General features: G+C 41.1%; 1 protein-coding gene across 1 annotated transcript; it reads left to right on the forward strand.

The window, feature by feature from the left end:
- The first annotated feature begins 14,997 nt into the window (after positions 1–14,997).
- LOC306770536 (uncharacterized protein) lies at positions 14,998–20,548 on the forward strand. Its single transcript, XM_079259403.1, has 4 exons — positions 14,998–15,187; positions 15,841–16,095; positions 16,177–16,472; positions 20,289–20,548. The coding sequence occupies exons 1-3, from the start codon at positions 15,061–15,063 to the stop codon at positions 16,437–16,439; spliced, it is 645 nt and encodes a 214-aa protein (XP_079115529.1). The 5' UTR covers positions 14,998–15,060; the 3' UTR covers positions 16,440–16,472; positions 20,289–20,548.
- Positions 20,549–21,537: the final 989 nt, after the last annotated feature.

Below are 21,537 nucleotides of genomic sequence, written 5' to 3' on the forward strand. Positions count from 1 at the left end.
GGTCTTGAGTTATCCCGACTCCAGTTTTGTTGAGCATATCCCTGTCGAACTGCTCCCGCATAGGAGCGAAAGGGGGATCGAAAGTTCCGGTACCCTCTCTCCCGGGGAACCCTGCGGGGAGGCACTGGCTGGTTAGGGGTGAAAAAACAATTCCTTCTCCCGTAGGAGAAGGAGCGTGCTCCGTCCATCCCCCCAGGGCCCCTATTCATAGGATGATTACGGTTACGGCCACGGCCATACCGCACTTCTGTCCAGCCTTCCATGGCTGACAGGATCCAATAAAGAGTTTTTTAATTATTTTAGTTATTTTTATTTTTATTTAGATTTTTATTAGTGTTTTTTTAAAGAAATGTTTTTAATTTTTTAAAAAAATAATGAACTAAGGAAGGTGTGCCAAAAAATGTAAAAAAAACGACGACGTTTCGACTTTAATAAGTCTTCTTCAGGTCAAACAAAAAAGAAAAAGAAAAAGAAAAGGCACACAAATAAGTAATAGGCTGGCTGTAGGCGAAAGGCTTTTTTAGCAGCAGTGTGTGGAGCATGTGATCCCTTAGAGAGCTGATCACAAAATGAGCTCTCTCAGCTGCTTCTCCTGCTTTTATAACGTCTGTTTGGTTTCTATAATTTTTTATTCGTCTAATTCGGTTTTTAATATTTATCGCCTAAAATTTACCAATTTGCTTCCCTTTGGATTATGAGTGTTTTTAATCAAATTTTTAGGTTGTTTAGTAGCCCAAGACATTAATATGAACTTATTTTTAACCCTTTTTAATTCATACAGTTTTTAAATAACCTTTTAATGATGAAATGAATTTAAATTGAAACTAGGGTTAAGGTTAGGCAAATAAGGATTAAAGATTAGGGTTACAAGTTAGGATAGGGTTAGGTAGTTAGAGTTAAGGTTAGTTTAGGGTTAGGCAACAAAGGCAATGTATTGACAGTTTAGGGCTAGGGGGGTTAGGGTTAGGGTAAGGGTCGAGGTTAGAGTTGGGTTAAGGCTAGGATTAGGGGTTAGGGCCAGGGTTGGGGGTTAGGGTTAGGGTTGGGTTAGGGTTCGGGGTTAGGGTAAGGGGGTTAGAGGGTTGGGGTTACGGGTTAGGGTTGGGTTAAGGTTAGGATTAGGGGTAAGGGTTAGCGGGTAGGGTTAGGGGTTAGGGTTGGGGGTTAGGGGTTAGGGTTAGGGTTTGGTTAAGGTTAGGATTAGGGGTTAGGGTTTGGGTTGGGGGGTAGGGTTAGGGTTGGGGTCAGGGTTAGAAGGTTAGGGTTAGAGGGTTAGGGTTAAGGTTTAAGGTTAGGTAACAAGCATAATGACTTTACAGGTAGGGTTAGGAGGGTTATGGTTAGGGCTAGTGGTAGGGTTAGGGTTAGGCAAATAAGATAATGGATTAACATTTTAACATTCAAATTCAAATTTTAATTTTTCATATTAAGTCCCCCTGGTTCTTTTGTCCCCAGAAAATAAATCCACCTCCTTTCCATTTTTTTACGTTCCTGGTCTGTCCAGGCTCCCATCCTTTGTAGCCCTGCCATTTTTAAAGAAGCCAAGCCATGTATTATAAAATGTTTAACTAAAAGCGTGTCCATCTCTTTCCTGTTTGAAATATTGTACCTATGTTGATACAATCTGGTGGACAGTTTGTTCCTTGTCTCCCCTACATATTTGAGACCACATTTAGAACAAATAATGACATATACACAATTTTGTGATTGCAAATTGAAATTTTGGTGAATTTGAAAAATCTTCTTTTCTCGTGTACTTCTAATAAAGTTCAATTTTTCAAAATGAGTATCTAATTGTGTTGGTTTTTGTTGTCTTGATTTAGGAAATTTAGCTCTAATCAAATAATCTGTGAGATTACGATTCCTGCGATATGCTGATATGATTTTAACATTCGGAATAATATTAGTTTGGCCTAGAATAACATCAAAATTCTTCTTCAAATGGTTGTTAAAGTATGTGCTATTTGTTGAAAAGGTGGTAATCAATGGAATAAATTCTCCCTTTATCTTTTGCCCTTCTTCCCGAAAGGTTCTAAAACATTTCCTAAGAAAGGTTCGGGAGTAACCCCTCTTGCACAAAACTCCAAATAAAATCCGGACTGCTTCTATAAAATCCTCCCATCTGGTGCAAATACGTTTAAATCTAAGAAGTTGAGACTTAACAATCCCCCTGAAAGTATGTGTTGGGTGGAAGCTATTTTTATGTAACAAGGAATGTGTATCCGTAGATTTAAAATAAACTTTAATATCAAATTTGTGGTTTTGATGAAAATTGGGTCCCTTATAGACTGTTGTGTCCAAAAAGTTAATTTTGTTTTTATCAATTTCAAATTTCAGTTGGATGGATGGATCATGGGAGTTCAGAATCTGAACGAACTCTTTGAACTCCTGTTCAGTCCCCATCCAAATTCCCCAAATATCATCCAAATATCTTAAGTAGTGGGCTGGTTTCTTATGGCATTTCCCTAAGACTTCTGTCTCCCAAAAAGACATGAAAATATTGGCATACGCTGGTGCAAATTTCTTGCCCATAGCGGTGCCTTTTACTTGTAGATAAAACTGTTCATTAAATACGAAATCATTTCTTGTCAAATTTATTTGTAATAATTCCAATAATTCTTCATCAGGTCGATTAGGGTCAGGGAATTTTTGAAAAACTTCCTTGACTCTAGAGATCCCTGCCAAAATTGGTATATTTGTATACAAACTCTCAACATCCATTGTGAAAAAGAAGAAGTCCTCCTGGATAGACAAACTTTTAACAATTTCAATGAAATGATAAGTGTCTTTGACATAGGCCGGATGCCTAGTTGACAAAGGATTCAAATAAAAGTCCAAAAACTCGGCTGTGCGGTAAGTTTCACTGTCACAGTCGGAAACAATCGGTCTCCCTGGTGGGACCTGGAAGGGGACAGTCCACTTCTCAGGATCCTTGTGTATCTTGGGAAGGATATAGAACCTTCGTTCTCTAGGTTGTTTATCTCCCAGCAGATAATAGTATTGTTTTGAATTGATGAATTTTTTGTCTTTTAATCTCTGAATGATATTTTTAACCATAGGAATTGTTTCCATATAAATTGGTTTGTCTAATTTTTTATAATATGTAGTATCATCTAATTGTCTTTTAACTTCCAATAAATATTGTTCCCGACTTAATATTACAACCCCTGATCCCTTGTCTGCTGGTTTTAAAATGATATGTTTTGCGTTTTTTAATTCTTTGAGAGCCCTTGCTTCCGCTGATGAAATGTTAAATTTTTCTTTAATGTGTTTGTAACAGTTTTTAAACTTTTTAATATCTTCTGTAATCAATGTAGAAATTTCCTGTGGGAGTTGCCCCAAGGAGGGTGTCCAATCAGATGGCGCTATAAATGGTAATTTTTCTGTCTTTTTTTCATTCCTAAAATAGGTAGCCAATTTGATTTTACGATGATAGTTTTGTATGTCTAACTCCAGAGTTTTCTTTTGGTTTTTCCCAATATTTATTGTTGGAACAAAATAGAGGCCTTTCCTTAGAAGATCTTGTTGTGGCCTTGTAAGTGTGAAATTGTTGGCCAGAACAACAACTTCTTGGACTTGTTGATGAATAACCTGCTCACCCCCATGCAGGCTCAGGCTCTGGGGGGAATCAAGTTTAAAAAGGCCATCCAATACTCCAACATGGATCTTCCCGTACGTTTAGTCCAGTGGACATTGTCCCTCTCTGTAAAAAAGAGACCGTCAGGTAAAAGGGGAATGTAAGGCCTGTTCTTCTGAATATAGTCATTCAAAACCTGCAAATTGGTCTTTTCATCCTGTGGGAGATTGTCTGAATAATTAATCAGGGGGATCCATATTTCAGCCAAGGGGAATTGGCTCCTTGCTGTCCTGGTGGCTGCTTGCAAGTTTTTAATGGTGGTCTCCTTTGGCTTGTTGGTCCTACTATTGATCCCAAAAGAAAGGACCAGTTTCTCAACCACCAAATTTGGCGGTGGAACTGCCTTTCTTAGAAGCGCCTCAACATGGCGAAAATCCGCTCCCGGAAAGCATTCAATCTGGAGATCTCTATTCGAAAAATCTGGGAGTTTGTCCAGATTAGAATCCCCCAAAAAAATCCATTTCCGGCTTGGATTCCAAGTCCACTCTACCATTTTCCTTGAGGTGTTCGGGTGTCGGTTTACTTTGTACCGTGGTTCCTCAAGATCTTCCACAGGATCCTCCGACTGGTCTGAAAAAAGGTCTGGACTACCTTCTCTCAGCTGATCCCCCTGGTGTGTTTGGGACCTAACAACAATTGGAGAACTATGGGACTGGCTGTGTCCCTTTTGTTCCTCAGCAATCTTTGCATTTCTTTCCGCCAATTGTGCTCTCTCTTCCTCTGCTTGTAATTCGTCAAACAGGGCTTCCAGTCGCAGTTCTGAATCTGTTCGGACCGGGACTCTCAAAACCTCATCTTCCATCTGAGAAACCTCAATCTCCTCGACGACCAAGTTTGGGTCAGTCGTGGTAGTGGCCGTTCTTCGAGTGGGAACATCTTGCAATTGAGGACTCATCTCTTGAAACCCTATCTCTTCCAAAAATTGCACCTCCTCCGGGTGCTCCTCTGCCTCTCGTAGAAGATCTTCATCCTGCGCAAGAAAAACCCCTCTCGCTCTTCGTCCCGCCCTGCGGGCCTCCCTGGCCTCCAGGGGGTCTGGCATCCAATCAGCAATGCATGGACTTGAAGGTCTTGTCCACGCTGGCGGAATCCGGTCAGTCATGGTGGCGGCTGTGACCATTGTTCTTTTCCCTTGGGCCATGGGCCGTTGTTCCCCACCTGACCTAGTCCGGAGTCCTGAGACCCTAGTCTCCTCTTGGACCCGATGCACTTGAATTGGACCTCCGTCCAATCTCTCCACGAGTAGAGCCTCCACATGATCAAGGACACTCTGGGTGATTCTACGGAGGTTCCGTCGTGCCCACCTTGTGGCAACCTCGAAGGCTTTTAGCCATTGTCGAGTGTCCCTATTCTCCAAGTCTTTCAAAAAACTCTCCAAGGCCTCCTCGTAATGCTGCAGTAATATCTGCAATGTAACCTGGCCCCAGTTTTTGGCATTGCCCACAATCTGGTCCATGGTATTGCGCCTTGGAAAGGCCGGTTTTATAGTTTGTACTAGAATGTCCACCATTCTAGTGATCATCCTCGGCTCTGGCTTATCTGGTTTGAGGGCAACATTTTGCAAATGATGCACAGTCTTGATCACCCCATAGACCTTTCGAATGAGTTGGCCAAACTCGGGGGTTGCTGCTTCTCTTGGAACCCCATCATCCCTGGGTCTTGAGTTATCCCGACTCCAGTTTTGTTGAGCATATCCCTGTCGAACTGCTCCCGCATAGGAGCGAAAGGGGGATCGAAAGTTCCGGTACCCTCTCTCCCGGGGAACCCTGCGGGGAGGCACTGGCTGGTTAGGGGTGAAAAAACAATTCCTTCTCCCGTAGGAGAAGGAGCGTGCTCCGTCCATCCCCCCAGGGCCCCTATTCATAGGATGATTACGGTTACGGCCACGGCCATACCGCACTTCTGTCCAGCCTTCCATGGCTGACAGGATCCAATAAAGAGTTTTTTAATTATTTTAGTTATTTTTATTTTTATTTAGATTTTTATTAGTGTTTTTTTAAAGAAATGTTTTTAATTTTTTAAAAAAATAATGAACTAAGGAAGGTGTGCCAAAAAATGTAAAAAAAACGACGACGTTTCGACTTTAATAAGTCTTCTTCAGGTCAAACAAAAAAGAAAAAGAAAAAGAAAAGGCACACAAATAAGTAATAGGCTGGCTGTAGGCGAAAGGCTTTTTTAGCAGCAGTGTGTGGAGCATGTGATCCCTTAGAGAGCTGATCACAAAATGAGCTCTCTCAGCTGCTTCTCCTGCTTTTATAACGTCTGTTTGGTTTCTATAATTTTTTATTCGTCTAATTCGGTTTTTAATATTTATCGCCTAAAATTTACCAATTTGCTTCCCTTTGGATTATGAGTGTTTTTAATCAAATTTTTAGGTTGTTTAGTAGCCCAAGACATTAATATGAACTTATTTTTAACCCTTTTTAATTCATACAGTTTTTAAATAACCTTTTAATGATGAAATGAATTTAAATTGAAACTAGGGTTAAGGTTAGGCAAATAAGGATTAAAGATTAGGGTTACAAGTTAGGATAGGGTTAGGTAGTTAGAGTTAAGGTTAGTTTAGGGTTAGGCAACAAAGGCAATGTATTGACAGTTTAGGGCTAGGGGGGTTAGGGTTAGGGTAAGGGTCGAGGTTAGAGTTGGGTTAAGGCTAGGATTAGGGGTTAGGGCCAGGGTTGGGGGTTAGGGTTAGGGTTGGGTTAGGGTTCGGGGTTAGGGTAAGGGGGTTAGAGGGTTGGGGTTACGGGTTAGGGTTGGGTTAAGGTTAGGATTAGGGGTAAGGGTTAGCGGGTAGGGTTAGGGGTTAGGGTTGGGGGTTAGGGGTTAGGGTTAGGGTTTGGTTAAGGTTAGGATTAGGGGTTAGGGTTTGGGTTGGGGGGTAGGGTTAGGGTTGGGGTCAGGGTTAGAAGGTTAGGGTTAGAGGGTTAGGGTTAAGGTTTAAGGTTAGGTAACAAGCATAATGACTTTACAGGTAGGGTTAGGAGGGTTATGGTTAGGGCTAGTGGTAGGGTTAGGGTTAGGCAAATAAGATAATGGATTAACATTTTAACATTCAAATTCAAATTTTAATTTTTCATATTAAGTCCCCCTGGTTCTTTTGTCCCCAGAAAATAAATCCACCTCCTTTCCATTTTTTTACGTTCCTGGTCTGTCCAGGCTCCCATCCTTTGTAGCCCTGCCATTTTTAAAGAAGCCAAGCCATGTATTATAAAATGTTTAACTAAAAGCGTGTCCATCTCTTTCCTGTTTGAAATATTGTACCTATGTTGATACAATCTGGTGGACAGTTTGTTCCTTGTCTCCCCTACATATTTGAGACCACATTTAGAACAAATAATGACATATACACAATTTTGTGATTGCAAATTGAAATTTTGGTGAATTTGAAAAATCTTCTTTTCTCGTGTACTTCTAATAAAGTTCAATTTTTCAAAATGAGTATCTAATTGTGTTGGTTTTTGTTGTCTTGATTTAGGAAATTTAGCTCTAATCAAATAATCTGTGAGATTACGATTCCTGCGATATGCTGATATGATTTTAACATTCGGAATAATATTAGTTTGGCCTAGAATAACATCAAAATTCTTCTTCAAATGGTTGTTAAAGTATGTGCTATTTGTTGAAAAGGTGGTAATCAATGGAATAAATTCTCCCTTTATCTTTTGCCCTTCTTCCCGAAAGGTTCTAAAACATTTCCTAAGAAAGGTTCGGGAGTAACCCCTCTTGCACAAAACTCCAAATAAAATCCGGACTGCTTCTATAAAATCCTCCCATCTGGTGCAAATACGTTTAAATCTAAGAAGTTGAGACTTAACAATCCCCCTGAAAGTATGTGTTGGGTGGAAGCTATTTTTATGTAACAAGGAATGTGTATCCGTAGATTTAAAATAAACTTTAATATCAAATTTGTGGTTTTGATGAAAATTGGGTCCCTTATAGACTGTTGTGTCCAAAAAGTTAATTTTGTTTTTATCAATTTCAAATTTCAGTTGGATGGATGGATCATGGGAGTTCAGAATCTGAACGAACTCTTTGAACTCCTGTTCAGTCCCCATCCAAATTCCCCAAATATCATCCAAATATCTTAAGTAGTGGGCTGGTTTCTTATGGCATTTCCCTAAGACTTCTGTCTCCCAAAAAGACATGAAAATATTGGCATACGCTGGTGCAAATTTCTTGCCCATAGCGGTGCCTTTTACTTGTAGATAAAACTGTTCATTAAATACGAAATCATTTCTTGTCAAATTTATTTGTAATAATTCCAATAATTCTTCATCAGGTCGATTAGGGTCAGGGAATTTTTGAAAAACTTCCTTGACTCTAGAGATCCCTGCCAAAATTGGTATATTTGTATACAAACTCTCAACATCCATTGTGAAAAAGAAGAAGTCCTCCTGGATAGACAAACTTTTAACAATTTCAATGAAATGATAAGTGTCTTTGACATAGGCCGGATGCCTAGTTGACAAAGGATTCAAATAAAAGTCCAAAAACTCGGCTGTGCGGTAAGTTTCACTGTCACAGTCGGAAACAATCGGTCTCCCTGGTGGGACCTGGAAGGGGACAGTCCACTTCTCAGGATCCTTGTGTATCTTGGGAAGGATATAGAACCTTCGTTCTCTAGGTTGTTTATCTCCCAGCAGATAATAGTATTGTTTTGAATTGATGAATTTTTTGTCTTTTAATCTCTGAATGATATTTTTAACCATAGGAATTGTTTCCATATAAATTGGTTTGTCTAATTTTTTATAATATGTAGTATCATCTAATTGTCTTTTAACTTCCAATAAATATTGTTCCCGACTTAATATTACAACCCCTGATCCCTTGTCTGCTGGTTTTAAAATGATATGTTTTGCGTTTTTTAATTCTTTGAGAGCCCTTGCTTCCGCTGATGAAATGTTAAATTTTTCTTTAATGTGTTTGTAACAGTTTTTAAACTTTTTAATATCTTCTGTAATCAATGTAGAAATTTCCTGTGGGAGTTGCCCCAAGGAGGGTGTCCAATCAGATGGCGCTATAAATGGTAATTTTTCTGTCTTTTTTTCATTCCTAAAATAGGTAGCCAATTTGATTTTACGATGATAGTTTTGTATGTCTAACTCCAGAGTTTTCTTTTGGTTTTTCCCAATATTTATTGTTGGAACAAAATAGAGGCCTTTCCTTAGAAGATCTTGTTGTGGCCTTGTAAGTGTGAAATTGTTGGCCAGAACAACAACTTCTTGGACTTGTTGATGAATAACCTGCTCACCCCCATGCAGGCTCAGGCTCTGGGGGGAATCAAGTTTAAAAAGGCCATCCAATACTCCAACATGGATCTTCCCGTACGTTTAGTCCAGTGGACATTGTCCCTCTCTGTAAAAAAGAGACCGTCAGGTAAAAGGGGAATGTAAGGCCTGTTCTTCTGAATATAGTCATTCAAAACCTGCAAATTGGTCTTTTCATCCTGTGGGAGATTGTCTGAATAATTAATCAGGGGGATCCATATTTCAGCCAAGGGGAATTGGCTCCTTGCTGTCCTGGTGGCTGCTTGCAAGTTTTTAATGGTGGTCTCCTTTGGCTTGTTGGTCCTACTATTGATCCCAAAAGAAAGGACCAGTTTCTCAACCACCAAATTTGGCGGTGGAACTGCCTTTCTTAGAAGCGCCTCAACATGGCGAAAATCCGCTCCCGGAAAGCATTCAATCTGGAGATCTCTATTCGAAAAATCTGGGAGTTTGTCCAGATTAGAATCCCCCAAAAAAATCCATTTCCGGCTTGGATTCCAAGTCCACTCTACCATTTTCCTTGAGGTGTTCGGGTGTCGGTTTACTTTGTACCGTGGTTCCTCAAGATCTTCCACAGGATCCTCCGACTGGTCTGAAAAAAGGTCTGGACTACCTTCTCTCAGCTGATCCCCCTGGTGTGTTTGGGACCTAACAACAATTGGAGAACTATGGGACTGGCTGTGTCCCTTTTGTTCCTCAGCAATCTTTGCATTTCTTTCCGCCAATTGTGCTCTCTCTTCCTCTGCTTGTAATTCGTCAAACAGGGCTTCCAGTCGCAGTTCTGAATCTGTTCGGACCGGGACTCTCAAAACCTCATCTTCCATCTGAGAAACCTCAATCTCCTCGACGACCAAGTTTGGGTCAGTCGTGGTAGTGGCCGTTCTTCGAGTGGGAACATCTTGCAATTGAGGACTCATCTCTTGAAACCCTATCTCTTCCAAAAATTGCACCTCCTCCGGGTGCTCCTCTGCCTCTCGTAGAAGATCTTCATCCTGCGCAAGAAAAACCCCTCTCGCTCTTCGTCCCGCCCTGCGGGCCTCCCTGGCCTCCAGGGGGTCTGGCATCCAATCAGCAATGCATGGACTTGAAGGTCTTGTCCACGCTGGCGGAATCCGGTCAGTCATGGTGGCGGCTGTGACCATTGTTCTTTTCCCTTGGGCCATGGGCCGTTGTTCCCCACCTGACCTAGTCCGGAGTCCTGAGACCCTAGTCTCCTCTTGGACCCGATGCACTTGAATTGGACCTCCGTCCAATCTCTCCACGAGTAGAGCCTCCACATGATCAAGGACACTCTGGGTGATTCTACGGAGGTTCCGTCGTGCCCACCTTGTGGCAACCTCGAAGGCTTTTAGCCATTGTCGAGTGTCCCTATTCTCCAAGTCTTTCAAAAAACTCTCCAAGGCCTCCTCGTAATGCTGCAGTAATATCTGCAATGTAACCTGGCCCCAGTTTTTGGCATTGCCCACAATCTGGTCCATGGTATTGCGCCTTGGAAAGGCCGGTTTTATAGTTTGTACTAGAATGTCCACCATTCTAGTGATCATCCTCGGCTCTGGCTTATCTGGTTTGAGGGCAACATTTTGCAAATGATGCACAGTCTTGATCACCCCATAGACCTTTCGAATGAGTTGGCCAAACTCGGGGGTTGCTGCTTCTCTTGGAACCCCATCATCCCTGGGTCTTGAGTTATCCCGACTCCAGTTTTGTTGAGCATATCCCTGTCGAACTGCTCCCGCATAGGAGCGAAAGGGGGATCGAAAGTTCCGGTACCCTCTCTCCCGGGGAACCCTGCGGGGAGGCACTGGCTGGTTAGGGGTGAAAAAACAATTCCTTCTCCCGTAGGAGAAGGAGCGTGCTCCGTCCATCCCCCCAGGGCCCCTATTCATAGGATGATTACGGTTACGGCCACGGCCATACCGCACTTCTGTCCAGCCTTCCATGGCTGACAGGATCCAATAAAGAGTTTTTTAATTATTTTAGTTATTTTTATTTTTATTTAGATTTTTATTAGTGTTTTTTTAAAGAAATGTTTTTAATTTTTTAAAAAAATAATGAACTAAGGAAGGTGTGCCAAAAAATGTAAAAAAAACGACGACGTTTCGACTTTAATAAGTCTTCTTCAGGTCAAACAAAAAAGAAAAAGAAAAAGAAAAGGCACACAAATAAGTAATAGGCTGGCTGTAGGCGAAAGGCTTTTTTAGCAGCAGTGTGTGGAGCATGTGATCCCTTAGAGAGCTGATCACAAAATGAGCTCTCTCAGCTGCTTCTCCTGCTTTTATAACGTCTGTTTGGTTTCTATAATTTTTTATTCGTCTAATTCGGTTTTTAATATTTATCGCCTAAAATTTACCAATTTGCTTCCCTTTGGATTATGAGTGTTTTTAATCAAATTTTTAGGTTGTTTAGTAGCCCAAGACATTAATATGAACTTATTTTTAACCCTTTTTAATTCATACAGTTTTTAAATAACCTTTTAATGATGAAATGAATTTAAATTGAAACTAGGGTTAAGGTTAGGCAAATAAGGATTAAAGATTAGGGTTACAAGTTAGGATAGGGTTAGGTAGTTAGAGTTAAGGTTAGTTTAGGGTTAGGCAACAAAGGCAATGTATTGACAGTTTAGGGCTAGGGGGGTTAGGGTTAGGGTAAGGGTCGAGGTTAGAGTTGGGTTAAGGCTAGGATTAGGGGTTAGGGCCAGGGTTGGGGGTTAGGGTTAGGGTTGGGTTAGGGTTCGGGGTTAGGGTAAGGGGGTTAGAGGGTTGGGGTTACGGGTTAGGGTTGGGTTAAGGTTAGGATTAGGGGTAAGGGTTAGCGGGTAGGGTTAGGGGTTAGGGTTAGGGTTAGGGTTAGGGTTAGGGGTTAGGGTTAGGGTTAGGGTTAGGGTTAGGGTTAGGGGGTTAGGGTTAGGGTTAGGGTTAGGGTTAGGGTTAGGTTAGGGTTAGGGTTAGGGTTAGGGTTAGGGTTAGGGTTAGGGTTTAGGGTTAGGGTTAGGGGTTAGGGGGCGTCCATAGACTTAACATTGAATCTGGAAGAAAGTACCACATTTGTATCTATCCCATTCATTTTTTACTTCCAAATTCATAACTTGGAAGTAAAAGTTGCAATGAATTTTTTTGGCCTGTAGGTGTCAGTGTCCACCAATAAATGAATGAATGTAGAAGGAAACTTGAAGAGGGGTGTTTAAGGGTCCCGGGGTACGATTTTGACAGGGTTTTTTTTGAGGGTCCTCTTGGGACCCCCCAGAGTAGATCTGGCAGTGAAAGGGACCCTCAGGGGCCCTTGGGACCCCCAGGGGCCCCAGGTGCCATTAGCTCAAAATTTATCAGTGGTTAGGGCCAATTTTTTTTCGGGCCCTGAGAGGGCTCTATCAGAGGGCACGGAATGAGAAAAAAAAATTCTGCTGGATATGTTGGTTTTTCCAGGAGGGGCCCCCAAAATTGTGAAAAATTGCAACTTTGGGGGCCCCCAGCTCGGAGCCGGAGGGGTCTTTCTGGATGGGGATGCCACTGTTGGGCGTTGCTCAGGGCCTGCTTGAAACCCCTTCAAGACTAAGCCGGCGGGCTTGCTCCCAAAATTTTTTCTTTTTCCCAGGTTTGCACTCCAAAGGGTGTCAGAGTCTCTAAGTCTGAGGACTTAGGGCTAGGGTTCAGAGCAATTTCAAATTTGGACCCCAGGGGCCATTGATGTGTGGGGGCTGAGAGCGTCTCAGGAGATAGTAGAGAATGTGCAAGAATGGTGGTCCTGGGGTCCTTCATTTGGGAGCGAGAGGGCTCCAAAGTTGCCAGGGGCCAAACTTTGCAGGCCTGTAGCTCAGACACGGAGTGGAGTTTTTGGATGAAACCAATGCTGGCTTGTAGTGCTCCAGGGTCCCTCTGAGTCCTGTCCTCGGCCAGGGCCCGCAGGTCCTCGGGAACGAGATATGAGGGCCCAAAGTTGGGCCGGTAATATCGTGGGGGAGGGGCCTAGGGCCACGAGGCCCCAGGCTGCTGGTAGGGCCCCCTGAGATGATGATAAATCTGAAAAACCATGGCCCTGGAGGCCTTCGTTTGGGATCTAGAGGGCTCCAAAGTTGCCAGGGGCCAAACTTTGCAGGCCTGTAGCTCAGACACGGAGTGGAGTTTTTGGATGAAACCAATACTGGCTTGTAGTGCTCCAGGGTCCCTCTGAGTCCTGTCCGCGGCCGGGGCCCGCAGGTCCTCGGGACCGAGATATGAGGGCCCAAATTTGGGCCGGTAATATCGTGGGGGAGGGGCCTAGGGCCACGAGGCCCCAGGCTGCTGGTAGGGCCCCCTGAGATGATGAAAAATCTGAAAAACCATGGCCCTGGAGGCCTTCGTTTGGGATCTAGAGGGCTCCAAAGTTGCCAGGGGCCAAACTTTGCAGGCCTGTAGCTCAGACACGGAGTGGAGTTTTTGGATGAAACCAATGCTGGCTTGTAGTGCTCCAGGGTCCCTCTGAGTCCTGTCCTCGGCCAGGGCCCGCAGGTCCTCGGGAACGAGATATGAGGGCCCAAAGTTGGGCCGGTAATATCGCGGGGGAGGGGCCTAGGGCCATGAGGCCCCAGGCTGCTGGTAGGGCCCCCTGAGATGATGAAAAATCTGAAAAACCATGGCCCTGGAGGCCTTCGTTTGGGATCTAGAGGGCTCCAAAGTTGCCAGGGGCCAAACTTTGCAGGCCTGTAGCTCAGACACGGAGTGGAGTTTTTGGATGAAACCAATGCTGGCTTGTAGTGCTCCAGGGTCCCTCTGAGTCCTGTCCTCGGCCGGGGCCCGCAGGTCCTCGGGACCGAGATATGAGGGCCCAAAGTTGGGCCGGTAATATCGTGGGGGAGGGGCCTAGGGCCACGAGGCCCCAGGCTGCTGGTAGGGCCCCCTGAGATGATGATAAATCTGAAAAACCATGGCCCTGGAGGCCTTCGTTTGGGATCTAGAGGGCTCCAAAGTTGCCAGGGGCCAAACTTTGCAGGCCTGTAGCTCAGACACGGAGTGGAGTTTTTGGATGAAACCAATGCTGGCTCGTAGTGCTCCAGGGTCCCTCTGATTCCTGTCCTCGGCCAGGGCCCGCAGGTCCTCGGGAACGAGATATGAGGGCCCAAAGTTGGGCCGGTAATATCGTGGGGGAGGGGCCTAGGGCCAGGAGGCCCCAGGCTGCTGGTAGGGCCCCCTGAGATGATGATAAATCTGAAAAACCATGGCCCTGGAGGCCTTCGTTTGGGATCTAGAGGGCTCCAAAGTTGCCAGGGGCCAAACTTTGCAGGCCTGTAGCTCAGACACGGAGTGGAGTTTTTGGATGAAACCAATGCTGGCTTGTAGTGCTCCAGGGTCCCTCTGAGTCCTGTCCTCGGCCGGGGCCCGCAGGGCCTCGGGGCCGAGATATGAGGGCCCAAAGTTGGGCCGGTAATATCGCGGGGGAGGGGCCTAGGGCCACGAAGCCCCAGGCTCCTGGTAGGGCCCCCCGAGATGAGAAAAAATCTGAAAAACCATGGACCTGGAGGCCTTCGTTTGGGATCTAGAGGGCTCCAAAATTGTCAGGGGCCAAACTTTGCAGGCCTGTAGCTCGTACACGGAGCTGAGTGTTTGGATGAAACCAATGCTGGCTCGTAGTGCTCCAGGGTCCCTCTGAGTCCTGTCCTCGGCTGGGGCCCGCAGGGCCTCAGGGCCGAGATGTGAGGGCCCAAAGTTGGGCCAGTAATATTGTGGGGGAGGGGCCCGGGGTCACGGGACCTTGGTTCCTGGTAGAGGTGCCCTAGTGGGTCTAGAATGCAGTGGAACGGGTCCTCTGTGGCACTTGCACTGGAAACCCGGGGCCTCCAAAAATCTCAATGCCAGCTTGTCAGGGGAAAAAAAGAGTACTTTCTGACCTCTGAGCAGCCCAAGAGGTGCAGTATGACTACTACTTCCAAATTTGTATCTGTTCAATGGATACAAATAGATACAAATTGGGAAGTGAGGTTAGGGGCTGGGTGAAGCACTCCCCTCTAGCCCCCCATTGAACTGCATCGGCACCCTATTGGTCCTCACAATACTGCAGCAAAGAGCATTTTGTCCTCCCACCAGCAGGTGGTGAATGTGAGTCACCCGTCTGCACACAGGAGGGAGGGGGGTCACATCCTGGAGGAGAGTAAGCACTTCCCCTTTTCAGTCAGCCGAGCACATGGTGAGGAGCAGAAGACGGCACGTTGTCTGGAGCCAGAGACGGACAGGCCACACTGCCAACACTTCCCCTGACATCCTGACAAGACTTGAGAGGAATAATTTGGACGTGAAGGACGACATTGGAGGTGAGTTTTGTCTGTTTTTCCATACTTTGAACATATTGTTTGGCTGCCACAGGCCACGTGCTAGCCTGAGCAGGCCATGTGCAGGCTAGTAGCTTAATTATGTGGCCTGCCATTTGCAACACTTTCTATGACTACTTTGTTCGTCTGCTGATTGCTCCAGACACAGCCCTGGATGTCCAAGCTGAGTTGTGTGTCTTCACACTCAGATACTCATCTCAGCTTGGACCTCCAGGCCCTGAAACAGAGCTTCCTGCCAGAAAAAGAGTTCTGTTCCCGGGTAAAGAGTTCCTCACCTCAGCCTGGAGCTCTGGGACCCCGGAGCAGAGCCTCATGCCCAGAAAAAGAGCTCTGTTCCTGGGTCAGGTCCTCCAGATGTCCTTTATGGCACCTCCCGGGTCCAGGCAAGGACAACTTGAAGTGGCATTGTAAAAGATAGAAATCTGGTAGTCAATGTTAATAGATAGGAATCTGGTAGTCAATGTTAATAGATAGGAATCTGGAAGTCAATGTTAATAGATAGGAATCTGGAAGTCAATGTTTACGAATTTGGAAGTTATATGTCCAGAGGTTCTGGCCCGGACATCCTCCAGATACTGAGCTCTGCTACTTTGCCAACAGGTTCTTTTGAAGACTTAAATCTGTTCTCCCACCAGCCATTTTCCCCACAGGTCTAATGAGTCAGCGCACCCCTCTACCATCCCCTGCCTCCTCCTACTCCCCCAATACCTCGTCGACCAACACGAGCACCTTATCGAGCACAAGCCTGGAAACGAGTCCGGACAAACCGGGCCGGGAACCGGTTAAGATGAGTGAGGAGGCTGCCAGCCAGACCACCAAACAGCAGGCCCCTGATGGGGATGCCAACAACAACACCAAACCGGATGGCCCTAAACCGGATCGTAAAGTGGGTGAGGAAGACACCGTAAACACCACTGGACCATCGCGCCACTATAAAACGCTTTCTGATCTGTCAAACTGGTTTGATGCAGAAGAGACTGGGGAAGCAGAAGGGCCGGTCCTCCAACCGGACTACAGAACGTTGCCGAGACGGGTCAAAGGTTCTGCCAAGAATCAGGGGTGGACCACCGAAAGCAGCCCTGATGCCGAACAAAACTCACCACCACTGCAGTCCCTTCATGAGCCCGAAGAGGGCCCGTACCACGTTCAGCCAGGTGGTCGACCAAACAGCCCCGTTCCAGTCGTTAAAGCAGGGGATGGAGGGTCAAAGAAAGATGGGAAAAGTTCTCGGTAGAGTCAAACATGACCCGGCCACAAATCCACTTTGGTGAGTGCAGTTTTCTTTAACTGTGACTTAGTTTTTCAATGTAAATAGATACAATTTTGGAAGTCAATGTTAATAGATACAGTTTTGGAAGTCTTAGTTTTTCAATGTAAATAGATACAATTTTGGAAGTCAATGTTAATAGATACAGTTTTGGAAGTCTTAGTTTTTCAATGTAAATAGATACAATTTTGGAAGTCAATGTTAATAGATACAGTTTTGGAAGTCTTAGTTTTTCAATGTAAATAGATACAATTTTGGAAGTCAATGTTAATAGATACAGTTTTGGAAGTCAATGTTAATAGATACAGTTTTGGAAGTCTTAGTTTTTCAATGTAAATAGATACAAATTTGGAAGTCAATGTTAATAGATACAGTTTTGGAAGTCTTAGTTTTTCAATGTAAATAGATACAATTTTGGAAGTCAATGTTAATAGATACAGTTTTGGAAGTCTTAGTTTTTCAATGTAAATAGATACAATTTTGGAAGTCAATGTTAATAGATACAGTTTTGGAAGTCTTAGTTTTTCAATGTAAATAGATACAATTTTGGAAGTCAATGTTAATAGATACAGTTTTGGAAGTCTTAGTTTTTCAATGTAAATAGATACAATTTTGGAAGTCAATGTTAATAGATACAATTTTGGAAGTCAATGTTAATAGATACAGTTTTGGAAGTCTTAGTTTTTCAATGTAAATAGATACAATTTTGGAAGTCAATGTTAATAGATACAGTTTTGGAAGTCTTAGTTTTTCAATGTAAATAGATACAATTTTGGAAGTCAATGTTAATAGATACAGTTTTGGAAGTCTTAGTTTTTCAATGTAAATAGATACAATTTTGGAAGTCAATGTTAATAGATACAGTTTTGGAAGTCTTAGTTTTTCAATGTAAATAGATACAATTTTGGAAGTCAATGTTAATAGATACAGTTTTGGAAGTCTTAGTTTTTCAATGTAAATAGATACAATTTTGGAAGTCAATGTTAATAGATACAGTTTTGGAAGTCTTAGTTTTTCAATGTAAATAGATACAATTTTGGAAGTCAATGTTAATAGATACAGTTTTGGAAGTCTTAGTTTTTCAATGTAAATAGATACAATTTTGGAAGTCAATGTTAATAGATACAGTTTTGGAAGTCTTAGTTTTTCAATGTAAATAGATACAATTTTGGAAGTCAATGTTAATAGATACAGTTTTGGAAGTCTTAGTTTTTCAATGTAAATAGATACAATTTTGGAAGTCAATGTTAATAGATACAGTTTTGGAAGTCTTAGTTTTTCAATGTAAATAGATACAATTTTGGAAGTCAATGTTAATAGATACAGTTTTGGAAGTCTTAGTTTTTCAATGTAAATAGATACAATTTTGGAAGTCAATGTTAATAGATACAGTTTTGGAAGTCTTAGTTTTTCAATGTAAATAGATACAATTTTGGAAGTCAATGTTAATAGATACAGTTTTGGAAGTCTTAGTTTTTCAATGTAAATAGATACAATTTTGGAAGTCAATGTTAATAGATACAGTTTTGGAAGTCTTAGTTTTTCAATGTAAATAGATACAATTTTGGAAGTCAATGTTAATAGATACAGTTTTGGAAGTCTTAGTTTTTCAATGTAAATAGATACAATTTTGGAAGTCAATGTTAATAGATACAGTTTTGGAAGTCAATGTTAATAGATACAGTTTTGGAAGTCTTAGTTTTTCAATGTAAATAGATACAAATTTGGAAGTCAATGTTAATAGATACAGTTTTGGAAGTCTTAGTTTTTCAATGTAAATAGATACAATTTTGGAAGTCAATGTTAATAGATACAGTTTTGGAAGTCTTAGTTTTTCAATGTAAATAGATACAATTTTGGAAGTCAATGTTAATAGATACAGTTTTGGAAGTCTTAGTTTTTCAATGTAAATAGATACAATTTTGGAAGTCAATGTTAATAGATACAGTTTTGGAAGTCTTAGTTTTTCAATGTAAATAGATACAATTTTGGAAGTCAATGTTAATAGATACAGTTTTGGAAGTCTTAGTTTTTCAATGTAAATAGATACAATTTTGGAAGTCAATGTTAATAGATACAGTTTTGGAAGTCTTAGTTTTTCAATGTAAATAGATACAATTTTGGAAGTCAATGTTAATAGATACAGTTTTGGAAGTCAATGTTAATAGATACAGTTTTGGAAGTCTTAGTTTTTCAATGTAAATAGATACAATTTTGGAAGTCAATGTTAATAGATACAGTTTTGGAAGTCTTAGTTTTTCAATGTAAATAGATACAATTTTGGAAGTCAATGTTAATAGATACAGTTTTGGAAGTCAATGTTAATAGATACAGTTTTGGAAGTCTTAGTTTTTCAATGTAAATAGATACAAATTTGGAAGTCAATGTTAATAGATACAGTTTTGGAAGTCTTAGTTTTTCAATGTAAATAGATACAATTTTGGAAGTCAATGTTAATAGATACAGTTTTGGAAGTCTTAGTTTTTCAATGTAAATAGATACAATTTTGGAAGTCAATGTTAATAGATACAGTTTTGGAAGTCTTAGTTTTTCAATGTAAATAGATACAATTTTGGAAGTCAATGTTAATAGATACAGTTTTGGAAGTCTTAGTTTTTCAATGTAAATAGATACAATTTTGGAAGTCAATGTTAATAGATACAGTTTTGGAAGTCAATGTTAATAGATACAGTTTTGGAAGTCTTAGTTTTTCAATGTAAATAGATACAAATTTGGAAGTCAATGTTAATAGATACAGTTTTGGAAGTCTTAGTTTTTCAATGTAAATAGATACAATTTTGGAAGTCAATGTTAATAGATACAATTTTGGAAGTCAATGTTAATAGATACAGTTTTGGAAGTCAATGTTAATAGATACAGTTTTGGAAGTCTTAGTTTTTCAATGTAAATAGATACAATTTTGGAAGTCAATGTTAATAGATACAGTTTTGGAAGTCTTAGTTTTTCAATGTAAATAGATACAATTTTGGAAGTCAATGTTAATAGATACAGTTTTGGAAGTCTTAGTTTTTCAATGTAAATAGATACAATTTTGGAAGTCAATGTTAATAGATACAGTTTTGGAAGTCTTAGTTTTTCAATGTAAATAGATACAATTTTGGAAGTCAATGTTAATAGATACAGTTTTGGAAGTCTTAGTTTTTCAATGTAAATAGATACAATTTTGGAAGTCAATGTTAATAGATACAGTTTTGGAAGTCAATGTTAATAGATACAGTTTTGGAAGTCTTAGTTTTTCAATGTAAATAGATACAAATTTGGAAGTCAATGTTAATAGATACAGTTTTGGAAGTCTTAGTTTTTCAATGTTAATAGATACAGTTTTGGAAGTCAATGTAAATAGATACAATTTTGGAAGTCAATGTTAATAGATACAGTTTTGGAAGTCAATGTTAATAGATACAGTTTTGGAAGTCTTAGTTTTTCAATGTAAATAGATACAATTTTGGAAGTCAATGTTAATAGATACAGTTTTGGAAGTCTTAGTTTTTCAATGTAAATAGATACAATTTTGGAAGTCAATGTTAATAAATGCAGTTTTGGAAGTGAGCGGTTTTACATGTAAATAGATACAAAATTGGAAGTCAATGTTAATAGATACAGTTTTGGAAGTGAGTGGTTTTACATGTAAGTAGATACAATTTTGGAAGTCAATGTTAATAGATACAGTTTTGGAAGTGAGTGGTTTTTCAATGTAAATAGATACAAAATTGGAAGTCAGGTTTAATACATCTTAATTTGCATTTTCCGTGTTAATGGAAAACTTTCCCTTTTTGTCTTCTTTTTTCCAACTAGTCCCCATTCGGTACTTCCAGCCGGCATCGGAGCCATCCGGTGTCCCTATTGCACCCATGTCCTCGTGTTCCAAGTGGTGCTGTATCCGATTGTTCCAGGACGATGAAAATTGCCCTCTGTGTTGCAGTCCAATAAATAAATGCCACCTTTCTTATGCCAGCTCAACAAAAATTGCCCTGTGTTGCAGTTCAATAAATAAATGCCACCTTTCTTACACCAGTTCAACAAAAATTGCCCTCTGTGTTGCAGTTCAATAAATAAATGCCACCTTTCTTACACCAGTTCAACAAAAATTGCCTTCTGTGTTGCAGTTCAATAAATAAATGGCACCTTTTTTATGCCAAGTTTAACAGTTGTGATTCTTCTCTCTGTTTTGAAATGTTAACTCTTAGTTGAATGAGCCCTCTCTCTGTTGACTTTATGTGGGAGAGAGGGACAGGGTACATTATTCCAATATCAATAGAAATTGGGAAGTCAATATCAATAGCTAACAATTAAGTCCATATTAATCAATGTAAATAGCTACAAATTTGGAAGTCCAGTGTCAGTACACACAAATTTGGAAGTCCAATGTAAATAGATATGAATTTGGAAGTCAATGTTAGCAGATACAGTTTTGGAAGTCAGTGGTTTTTCAATGTAAATAGATACAAATTTGGAAGTCCAATGTAAATAGATATGAATTTGGAAGTCAATGTTAGCAGATACAGTTTTGGAAGTCTTAGTTTTTCAATGTAAATAGATACAAATTTGGAAGTCCAATGTAAATAGATACGAATTTGGAAGTCAATGTTAGCAGATACAGTTTTGGAAGTCTGGTTTTTCAATGTAAATAGATACAAATTTGGAAGTCCAATGTAAATAGATACAAATTTGGAAGTCAATGTTAGCAGATACAGTTTTGGAAGTCAGTGGTTTTTCAATGTAAATAGATACAAATTTGGAAGTCCAATGTAAATAGATACGAATTTGGAAGTCAGTGGTTTTTCAATGTAAATAGATACGAATTTGGAAGTCGGCGTTAGTAGATACAGTTTTGGAAGTGAGTGGTTTTTCAATCTAAATAGATAAAAATTTGAAGTCAATAGATACAGTATTGGAAGTCAGTGGTTTTTCAATGTAAATAGATACAAATTTGGAAGTCCAATGTAAATAGATACAAATTTGGAAGTCAATGTTAGCAGATACAGTTTTGGAAGTCAGTGGTTTTTCAATGTAAATAGATACAAATTTGGAAGTCCAATGTAAA

This window comes from Telmatherina bonti (assembly GCF_933228915.1).
Source record: "Telmatherina bonti genome assembly, chromosome: 2".
NCBI lineage: Eukaryota > Metazoa > Chordata > Actinopteri > Atheriniformes > Telmatherinidae > Telmatherina > Telmatherina bonti.

Excerpts from the sequence above, each read along its gene's own strand:
- LOC306770536 (XM_079259403.1), top strand. The coding sequence starts at position 15,061 with ATGGTGAGGAGCAGAAGACGGCACGTTGTCTGGAGCCAGAGACGGACA. Across the intron at positions 15,188-15,840 it reads CGTGAAGGACGACATTGGAG|CCATTTTCCCCACAGGTCTA; the intron begins GTGAGTTTTGTC and ends TTCTCCCACCAG. Across the intron at positions 16,096-16,176 it reads TAAACCGGATCGTAAAGTGG|AAGAGACTGGGGAAGCAGAA; the intron begins GTGAGGAAGACA and ends GGTTTGATGCAG.